Below are 10,116 nucleotides of genomic sequence, written 5' to 3'. Positions count from 1 at the left end.
TCCCTATCTGTACCAACTCTTTTTCCTATTGCATTAAAAAAATTCTGCATAAAAAAAAAATTGAAGTTCTGGTTGTCCTTCCTATGTTCCTAATTTAGTGGTGGCATCTTGAAGGGACTTTCTGTCCCTAGTGTTGGCAAAGCCCTTCATACCCCTCTATGTTCAGAGCCGCTGGTCCCTGTAAAAATATTCTTTTCTTCCCTCCTACCCCTCGGAAATTTGAGAAATGCCATTATTTATCCCTTTACATAATTGAAAATATTATAAACATATTTCAGCAAAGTAGGCTTGTGATAGTCTTTATAATAACGTTTTAAAATGGGAAAGAATTAGTTCCAGACCTCTACAGAGAGTGTATAAAAATGTTCAAGTGAGCAGAATATTGTCCTGTTCCTGGAAACCAAACTCAAGTGTTCTTGTTCCAGGGCTGTAATTTCCCATCACACTCCAATTTAACAGAGAAATTCATTACCAGCCAGTGGAACATAAGAAAAATATTAAAAATTGTATTAAAAGCAACAAGAAAAGTGTCAAAGTGGAAGCGATGGGTTTTCTGGTCTTGATGCTGACCTTGAAAACTCAAAACACCACCTTGATCTTCCACAGCTCCCTTCTAGCCTGGGCTGTTTAATGATTCTATGATGATATATAAAACACAAACTAATTTCAAACTAAAACCCCGATGAGCCCACACCTTCACAGGTACCCCTGACCTCGGCAGCACCAGATCACAGTGATGGACCATGGCCTGACCACATCACACCAGCCCACCAGAAGCACCGAAGTGCTTTAGCTGAACCATAACGCCAACACACGTGACCAGAGACACAGCAGAAGCTTCTTGCAGCTGCAGAAGTCCAAGATGCTCAGCTCGAGGAGGGCAAGTCCCTACAAGCAGCTCTTTGAGCACTCAAAGCTAATAACTTTGCTGCTCAATCTGTGTGTTGCTGCAGATTTCAAGATGTTTGAGAAATGCAGGTGAAAAATAAAACCAGAAATGCAGTATTGATGCAGCATAGTTTTTAATAGGAGCAAAAGGCAAATACACATCTAAAGGCACTCAGAACTGAAAGACCACGTTCCCAAGGACGCGCGACACCCCGCCTTTACCGTTCCTTCACAGTTAACATTTTGTACATCGTTGCAACAAACAAAGGCCAGGTTTGAAGAAGTGCAGCATCAAGGAGAAGGAAGTTTTTGGTCGAGAGTTTGGGTGGCCAGAGAGCCAGCAGGCATGGAGTGGAATAAAGATAAATCATCGCAAGCACTTCAACAGCAGCACAGAGTGCTCAAACCCTCCGTGGAACATGGCTGGTGCAACCAGGGCTCTGCACATCAAGGACCGCTGCTGCCAGGACTCATCAATCTGTGCTTGCCAGGCCCGGGTTGATCTTCATCTCAGGGACATCCCCGATGTGTTTAGCAGGAGTAGCAGCTCCCGTAGCTGAACCTTTGGCCGTATCGTAAACCAAAGGGGTAGCCATAGCGGCCAGAGTAAAAGCCTGGGTAGCCATAGCAGTCCCCAGAGCCATAGAAGCCCCTATAGTTGCCATACGAACCCCCGTAGCCATAGCAGTCCCCGTATAAGCCCCGGTAGCCGTACAGACCGCCATAGCCATACCGGTCCCCCAAGCCGTAGAGGCTCCGGTAGCCATAGAGGCCTCCATAGCCCCGGTAGCCACAGGGGCTCCCACAGTCATAGCCCCGGGAGCCGTACAGGCTCCCGTAGGTGCAGGGAGAATAGCAGTCATCGTCACACTGGCTTTGGAGGAAAGTCATCTTTCTGCAATGGCAGCAAACCTGAAAGGCAGCAGAAGAGAGGAAAGGAAAAGTAATAAATACCTTCCATGGCAGTAACAGTCTGAGAGCCCAAAGGCCTCTTCTCTGGCCCCGTGAGATCAAGGACAGAAGCAAAATTATGACCAGATTCTTTCAGCTCCTTATTCCACCCCATTTCTACCATTTTCACTGTTTCTAAAGCATTTTCTTTCTTTTCTCACATGCCAAGATTGGTGAACCACTGACTATGGAACATCCCCGTTACAGATCCAAATCTCCTAAGAGTTCACAGCCCTGAATTTCTCTTAGAATACCACCTTCACATGGAGCTCTATATTCCCAAATCCTTCAGGAAAGTCTTCAGGAAAGCTTCAAGCATCTGATATTTGCCATGGTGATAACTTTGCTGACCAGCAACCCTTCTCAGGGGGCCAGATACCAACAGGATGAGGAAAGTTTCAGCCCCCAGCTTTAAAACTGGAACCCACCAGTTCAAGGAGTAGCACAGATACAAGGGACAGAGACTTCTTCAGAGGAGCCACAATCCCCACCCAAATTATTAAACCAAAATCTCTACTCTCTATGAGGAGCCTGAGTGGAGAAAAGGCTTACCAAGTTCACCCGGAGGAGGAAAGCGAGAGAGCTGGTGAGAAGCTGGGAGCTCTGAGCCCTTTTTATACCGTTCCTTCCCTCACCTGGCTTATCTCTGACGCCCTGTGTATTTAAAAGGGTTGTAGCCTCATTGGCTGGAAAACAAATTTGCCTGTACACGTAGTATCTTCAATTAATATAATTTTCTTCTTTGCTTGGGATTATTATTTTGTTCCCAGCCTCCGATGTCACATATATTACAGGTTTCTTTCATCTGAAAATTTTCTGGGTCAACCTCATTCCTGATACCATTTTATTGTCTTCACTGTCAAAACTGAAGTTGATTTTATAGAACATTTATAAGTTATAAAACATAGAGCATTTATAAGTTCCCAAAGCCATTAGAGAAAGAAATTCTCAGCAAAAAAAGGAAAATATTCTTACATGTTTGAAAACACCTCTTGTTTGGTAGAAACTCTGATGCACCACGACACAAGGAAAAGGAAAATTATTTAGATGTTTTATATTAAACTACATGGCAACATTGGGACAGGCACTAACTACAAATAAATATTAGCTGTGTTCCTCCAAAGTGTCCCGGCAAATGAAATTCATGCCACTGCAAGAGCAGAATGTTTTAAACAGAAATATGGCTACAGCACCGTTTGGAATTTAGTTCACTGGAGGGCTTGACCGCGAGTTCAGCAGAACAAAGTGGAGAAGACAAGTATGAACTTGGTCTGGGAAAATGAGGAATGATAAGGATTGTGTGAGATGTACGACATGTTTTCGAAGGACCCGGATTAACAATTTCTTAATAAAGACGACATGTATCAAACACAGCACAAACAGCGAGGACCACAGGTGTTGACTGGAGAATTCTTCGTATGACCTTCACCTAATTTCTGGCATTAATTTGAATATAAAATCAAGGTAGTAATGAGCAAGCAGGATGTTGAGGCTTCCTCAGAATTTTGAATACCAAAGCACTTCATAAACACTCATTAATGCTTCCAATTTGCAAAGGGTTGCAGGATTTAAATAGTAATAGTTCATCACCGACAGACACCCCCAGATTTAATAATACGGTCTTTCACATCACAGTCTCTTCTTTCTAAGTCCTAATAAGGTGATGCATTATGTTTTACGAAAGTCAAAAACTATTAAAAAATTCTTCTAAAGCAGGGAGAAATATTTGGGAACTTAAGGCAGCTGAAAAATTTCTTCAGAGTCGCTGTTCTAGAACCTGGCACAAACATCACACAAAGCTGCTGGCAAGAGATCCCCACCAGCAGTGCTGGGCAGCATGTAAAGGTCACGATGACGCTGAACGGAAGTGCTGCCACGTTTTGGCACACCAAAGAGCAGTCTGCTCCTTTTCTCCCCCACGTGTTGCACCATCAATTCAAATCCAAGCGAATGGAGGACCTACAAGCAGATTGCGCAACCAGGAATGGTCTAAACGCCTCTTCAAATTATTATTCCTATCCATCTGCCCACAGAGAACCCCACGCAATTTTACCAAGCCCATTTCTTCTCCTTTTAAGATGAAAGAAATTCTACAGGTGTTACATAGGTCATAACACCCATCTTCGAAAAGACGAAAATCGCTGACTCCGATTACACCAATTGAAGGGATAACAAACGCAACAAGATGCGTTTCACAACTGGCCCCCAGGTTTAAGAAGGTATATATATGGCCTCCAAACATTTGTTCACTTCTCTCGAGCTGCCTCCCTTGGTGAACCAGGTAAGTCAATACCAACTCTACTCTCTGATATACATATATTTACACATATATGTGTATATTTACATGTATATATTTTCATGTGTCTAAATATTTGTGGACACATATATAAAAGCAGTGAAAATTGAAGCTTTACTGCCACAATTCTGCAGCCATAAGAAATTTCCGGTTCCAGATTATTTTCCATTAGGTGTTGAATATTCAAATCCCTAGATAAAAACTTTATGAAGCATTTTCTACTTTCAGTAGACAGCCCAGAAGGAAATTGCTCCATTTCATTGCCTCCTTTGAGTTTATCCAATGTTGAGTGGCTCGTGGTGTTATGGGAGATAAGGGGATGCATGCATAGGCTGTTGGTCTCATCTGACTAAGCTTCAGTAGTTGAACTGGTATATTTTTCTTCAATTTATTCAAATTTCTCTAACTTCTGGGGTGGGAAAGTTCAGTTCTCGGTAAAAGACTTATTTTCTATGTATAGTCAGAAGTGGAGGGGAAAAAATAGAGAAGTTGTTTGGGCTTCAGGAGGCTAGAAAAATGGTTAAGAAGGTGACAAAGACCTTGAGGAGGGACCGAGTTGCATTTCCTCAACTCTGTCCAAGTTTTGAGCCTTTCCTCCTGCTGCCAGCAGCCCATAAACTCACCTTGCTTCTGGGTGCGTGTTTGAGGCTTACATGCATCAACCAACGACAACTTTCTCCAGGGACAACTTTAATGATGGCTGCTGTTCACTATTTGGCTATGAAGACCCCTATGGTTTGGGGGCCTGAATGGCTACCGATTTGGAAGTCCGTATGTCTGCTACTGGGACCAGTACCAGTATGGAGGCTTATTGGGCTACAGAAGCTTTGGGAGCCTCTATGAACAGAGGTTTGGTTGGTTGTGGGGGCTATTATGGATTTGGGTGTGGCCACCCCTTCTCTTCTCGTTTGGCTGTTGGAACTGCTGAACATGCTGAACCAGCTAAATTAGCAACCAAGTCATGAAATGCAGGGCATGGATTCACAGTTACGGTGCTGAGGAACACCAAGCACCCATGCCTCTGGCTGAGCTCAGCAGGACACCTGGTTGGCCGGGCTGCCCCATACATAACCCTCTCTAATCCTGTTTCTCTAAAGGGCAGCTGGGATCACGGCAGGTAGAGAGGCATCTTTACAGCATGTTGGTAACGAGCAACTTTCAGGTGTGAGTAAAGCACCTTTTAAGGTATTTCACAGCCCCTTTGTACTACCATAGTAACTGGAGTTTCTGCAACCACCATGAATGCATCCACCTTGCTCAGCTATGAACTTCACCAGAGATGACTCTGGTAGAGAAGGTCCTGTTAGACACCCGTGCTGTGCTTCACTCAGCAGCAAACGTGATTTACAAGCAACTCTGTGAGTAGGAAATATGGCTGGACTCGAACTCGACCGTTCCCACAAGGAGAAAAAAATCATCCAACATCACACTCCACTTGCTTTACCACCTTTGGTAAAGCTGCAAACTTCTTCTTTGTTACTTTCTCATTTTCATTAAAATTACTCTTCTTAAAATTACACTTACCAGGTGCCCAGTATTCTCTTGTCTGTGCTCCTAAAGGGATCAGCAGCACTGACACTCCAACCAGACAGTAAGAGAGAGGTCCAGGGTCCAGATGGTAGAGAGTATCACCACATCTCCACCTAAAATGCTCCAGAACAGACTCTTTCCCCAGAGTAGGAAGAAGTTCTACCTTATTTTATCCAACCTGTGACCCTGGGAATACGCAAAAGCTTCTCCTGAAAAAGGCATCACCTGATTGTCTGTGTTACCAAACACACACTCCTGGAGCAAGCTGGGGGTTGTGCTTGGGAAAAAAAAACTTGTAAAAGCAAGAGGTTGAGTGGAAGACTCATGGTCTGCCAAGGAAATGGCACTCCAGGTTAAAGACCCCTAAGAGAAAAGACCGAAGGCAACCAAGCCATGACCATCTGCTGGAGAGATCATCTCTTTGCAAACTGAACAGCCAGGTTTTTCAGGGAGGTCCTGCCAGCCTCTACCATGTCAGTTCAGGAGACTGAGTAGTCTTGCTTTAGATTTATCATATCAAAGATTATAAAGTAGCACAGGACAAGGTGGTTCAGCAAGCATGGATCCCATGCAAGCCCAGTTATATATCAAAGACCTCACCAGGAGTCAAAACTCTTGTTGCCAAGGGGACAGTGAGGGGGCACCTCTGGGCTGATTTTCAAGCAATGCCCTACATGGAGGAGGGTACTTCTGCTCTTCTCATGATGGCCCCTTGCACAAGCATTGCTGCTTTCCTCAGCCGATGGAGCAAAGCGGAGAAAAGGGTCAAGAAAACAATCAGAGGAGCAGACTGGAAGAGTACCTTCATGGGGAGAAAACCAGCAGTAGCAGAATAGTCCCCAAGCTGGACTGTTCCTCCAGTCCAAAGTCCATTTCTTTACACCTTGAACTGGACCATAGCAGATGAGCCCCACAGATCCATTCCTTGTCTGGGAAGGAGCAGCCCCAGCCAAGAGATGGGCTTGGTTTGCTGCCTCATTGCTGGGAACTCACCACCCTGTGCCCTGGTTTGAGTCAGATCAGGATGCCCCAGGAGAAGGGTAAGGGCAGCAACCTCCACCCTCATCTCAGAGCAGGGCATGTCAGCAGTAAAATCAGCACAACCCTTTGAAACCAGCAAAGCTATGAAGACATCTTCTGTAATCCTTCTGCTAGCTCCTGTCAACAGCAAGAAGGGCTGGGTTCCCCAGGGGAAACGGTGAGACACCAGAGCGTCCCAACACAGTCGCTTCAGCTTGTCTCCTTGACACCCTCTGGCACACAAGGCCTGTCCCAGCTGCACACAGAGTGCAGAAGGGCTTACAGAGATGCACAGGAAGAGAGGCAGAATAAACGGTGAAATTCTCAGCCTACCCAGGATCCATTGGCCCCAACTTAACACAAGGTCCTTGCCCATGTTTGCCAACACAGCAGTATTTTTTTTTCTCTCCATCACCATGTTCCACTCGGTTCATTACCAGAGGCACTGTCCCTTCTGACAGCAGATGCAATCAACACCCCGTGCATGGGGAACGTGGCCCACAGGCTGCAATCAGCCCCTCAGCCTTCCTGGACCTGTCACCTGCCTCCAACACACCACCTCAGAGCCACCCAGGGATGATCTCGCTTCTCTTTAGAGATGCCACTGCTTTAGTTGTGACTCCAGCTCCATGCACAGCACTGGAGGTGCCTCCATGAACCTCGCTGCTGCCTCCCAGCTAAAGCAACCTCAGCCCTCCCTTTCTCTCCCCCTGCTCCAGGGATCCAGGATCTCCTGCCTCATGAAAACACTGGAACTCAATGACCATACAGGGAGAAAAACCAGTTTCTCACCCCAAGTGGCCCTGCCACAAGGCTCTCAGCCTTTAGTTAACAAAGTGGGACCAGATCATTTTATTACTGACTCATTCAAGAACATGAGGGTGACTCAAGAAGTCCCCAACCATTGCAGAATTGGGGTCCAGACCATTCCCTGTCCCCACACCCATCAGTCGATAGCTCATTTCCCATGGATCCATCCCAACATCTCAGAAAGCCCCGAGTTTCTCATCTATCTCTTTTCAGTGAAGAGCATCTTCCCCATTTCAAAGGGATTTATGCCTTAAGGCTTAAGAAAAGTTGGATGATTAGAGGAACTTTGTGCCTGCCAATGATATTATCAGAACAGATGATAGATGGCTAATTTAGCTAACAGAAAACTTAACTCCTGTAATTTCCTTCAAACTTCTGACTGCCAGTCTGGAGCAGGGTGTATTTACTGTCTGCATGGTGGAAATTACCAATTTAAATGCACCTTGAACAACCCACGCAGGAGGCACGCTGCGGGACAAGCCTCCAGCACAGAGATTCGCAGGAGTGAGAATCACCTTGAGAGAGTGACTTTATCCCAAGCAAGAAATTGGGCCCCTATCACACAAACAGGACTGGCACATTTTTTAAGTGTTTAAGGAGTGTGGTGTTACAACAAAACCTTTTAAGAGAAAGGACAGTAGACCATGGTGTTGGTAAAACAGCCTTACTGAAAGCAATGAGAGAAATGAGCAGCACTGCAAAATTCATACGGAAAAAACCAGAATTCATACGGAAAAAACCAGAATTCATACCAAAAAAAACCAGAATTCATACCAAAAAAAACCAGAATTCATACCAAAATAAAAAATTTGGATTAATATTCTCAGCCCGTAGTGCAATAATGAACCTAAAAGTCATTAACAAAAGTTTTTACTATTTCAAAAAGACATCAGTACCTTCTTAGTAAGATACTCAATACCTGCAGTCCTCAAAGCCTCAGAGCACTTCACAGGAGTAGCTTTTACAGCAAAATGAATAAAAGGTGTATTATAAATAGCCCCAGCAGCAAAACTTCCCGATTTTACTCACACTCACTGTTTTGTGGTAACTGCAAGTCTCAACTTATTACATGGAAAAATGCAACTTGGGAGACCTCAGTAATAAACTTCAGTTCATTTCCAAAAGCACCATTAACACAACAATGATGATTCCTCCACCCAGCTTCTGTGGTTTGGGGGTTTCTCTTGTCAGGAAGGATTTCTGTGGTTGGGCAGAATGGGTTTAATCACCTCTAAGACTCATCAACAGCCAATTACACACTCTCAGAATGCCTGGCCAGCTTTGTTTTCCTCGCACATCATAATTCTCCAGAGTGACTGCTATGAAATAATGCCGCATTCTCACATGACACTGAATTACGCTGCTTCTGTAATTACATACTCATACACTACATAACATTAGCACATAGAGCAGCTCAGAGAGCTCGGGAGAGGTTTATTATCGATATATTCCTGAAAAAATTCACAATTCTGTGAATGAACATCACCATTCTCTTCCACATGTAGTTTACGTCGTAAAACATTGAGTAGTAAAGCCAGAAATTTGATTTTTACACTCAAAAATAGCTGCTCTGACATAACACTCATCTTGTAACACCATCTCTCCACCGACCTCCTGCTCTGATCATCATATCACTGCCTAGATGGGAAGGTTGAGCCTGAGGACACCACCTCAAAAGCCAATACTGAGGAAAGAGCTCCGCGGAGCTGAGCAAGACCAGGAACATGGATGCTAAGATGTAGCCAGCAGCCTCTTGAAGGGCCGTCTACAGTGTAGAGGTTGCTATGGAGAGGAGCTCCACACCCAACCTACTGCCAGGTCTCTCAAGAATATCCTTGTCCTGAAGCAGATCGATGGGATGGGTTCAGTGCAGCGGGACAAAGGCACCTGAAGTAGGAGCAGCAGCAGGGAACACACAGAGACACGCACCCACACGTTGCAATGCCATGTTTAATGAGAAAGAAAAACATACAGAGGCAGGATTATATGGTACAGATCACAAACTGCCTGCGACCCGTGGGTTGATGCACGATGATTCATGTAATAACCAATGTCGCTTCCCTGCTGTGGCTTTGTTGATGCTCAGCCCTGATCAGAGCAAGACACATGCAGCACGGAAACAGAGTGCAGACTCGTTGACTCCATGACCATCTTTTAGGCATTAGTAGCTACAGAAAGAGCCTACAAAGGGATCTAAAACGGATGTCATACTAGATCCCGTTACAATGACACAATAATACCCACAAGCCCCCAAGGAATCAGCAATATGGTCCATAGCACTGAGATCAGAGCACTTAGGAAGGTATTAAAGAGAATCAGGAAGATAAGTGGAGTTTACAGAAGATCTGAGCACGTGCAGATGCATTTAGTGGCAGCCCCAAACGCTCAACCCTTCATAAATGCTGTCCCCTGGAAGTCAGACTCGTATCTACACCCTACTTGTCATCCCCTGGACATTCTTCTTTCAGCAGCAGCTCTCACTGGTTTTAACATGGTCTACAGTTTCCAACCGGGTATCCCCGAGACCACGTGGCACCACCATAAACATGGGAAGCACCAGGAGCATGGACAGCACTAGCAGCACCAGCAGCAAAGCCAGCTCCGACTTCAGGGGCTCCAGC

At 45.1% G+C, this 10,116-nt stretch overlaps 1 protein-coding gene across 1 annotated transcript; it reads right to left on the bottom strand.

The window, feature by feature from the left end:
- Positions 1-1,419: 1,419 nt before the first annotated feature.
- On the bottom strand, positions 1,420-1,779 carry LOC104493183 (keratin-associated protein 6-5-like). The gene has a single exon (XM_010135815.1). The coding sequence runs from the start codon at positions 1,777-1,779 to the stop codon at positions 1,420-1,422; it is 360 nt and encodes a 119-aa protein (XP_010134117.1).
- Between the last annotated feature and the right edge of the window lie 8,337 nt (positions 1,780-10,116).

This window comes from Buceros rhinoceros, unplaced genomic scaffold, assembly GCF_000710305.1.
Source record: "Buceros rhinoceros silvestris isolate BGI_N320 unplaced genomic scaffold, ASM71030v1 scaffold4735, whole genome shotgun sequence".
NCBI classification, from domain to species: domain Eukaryota; kingdom Metazoa; phylum Chordata; class Aves; order Bucerotiformes; family Bucerotidae; genus Buceros; species Buceros rhinoceros.
This window is presented reverse-complemented; position numbering and strand designations above follow the sequence as displayed.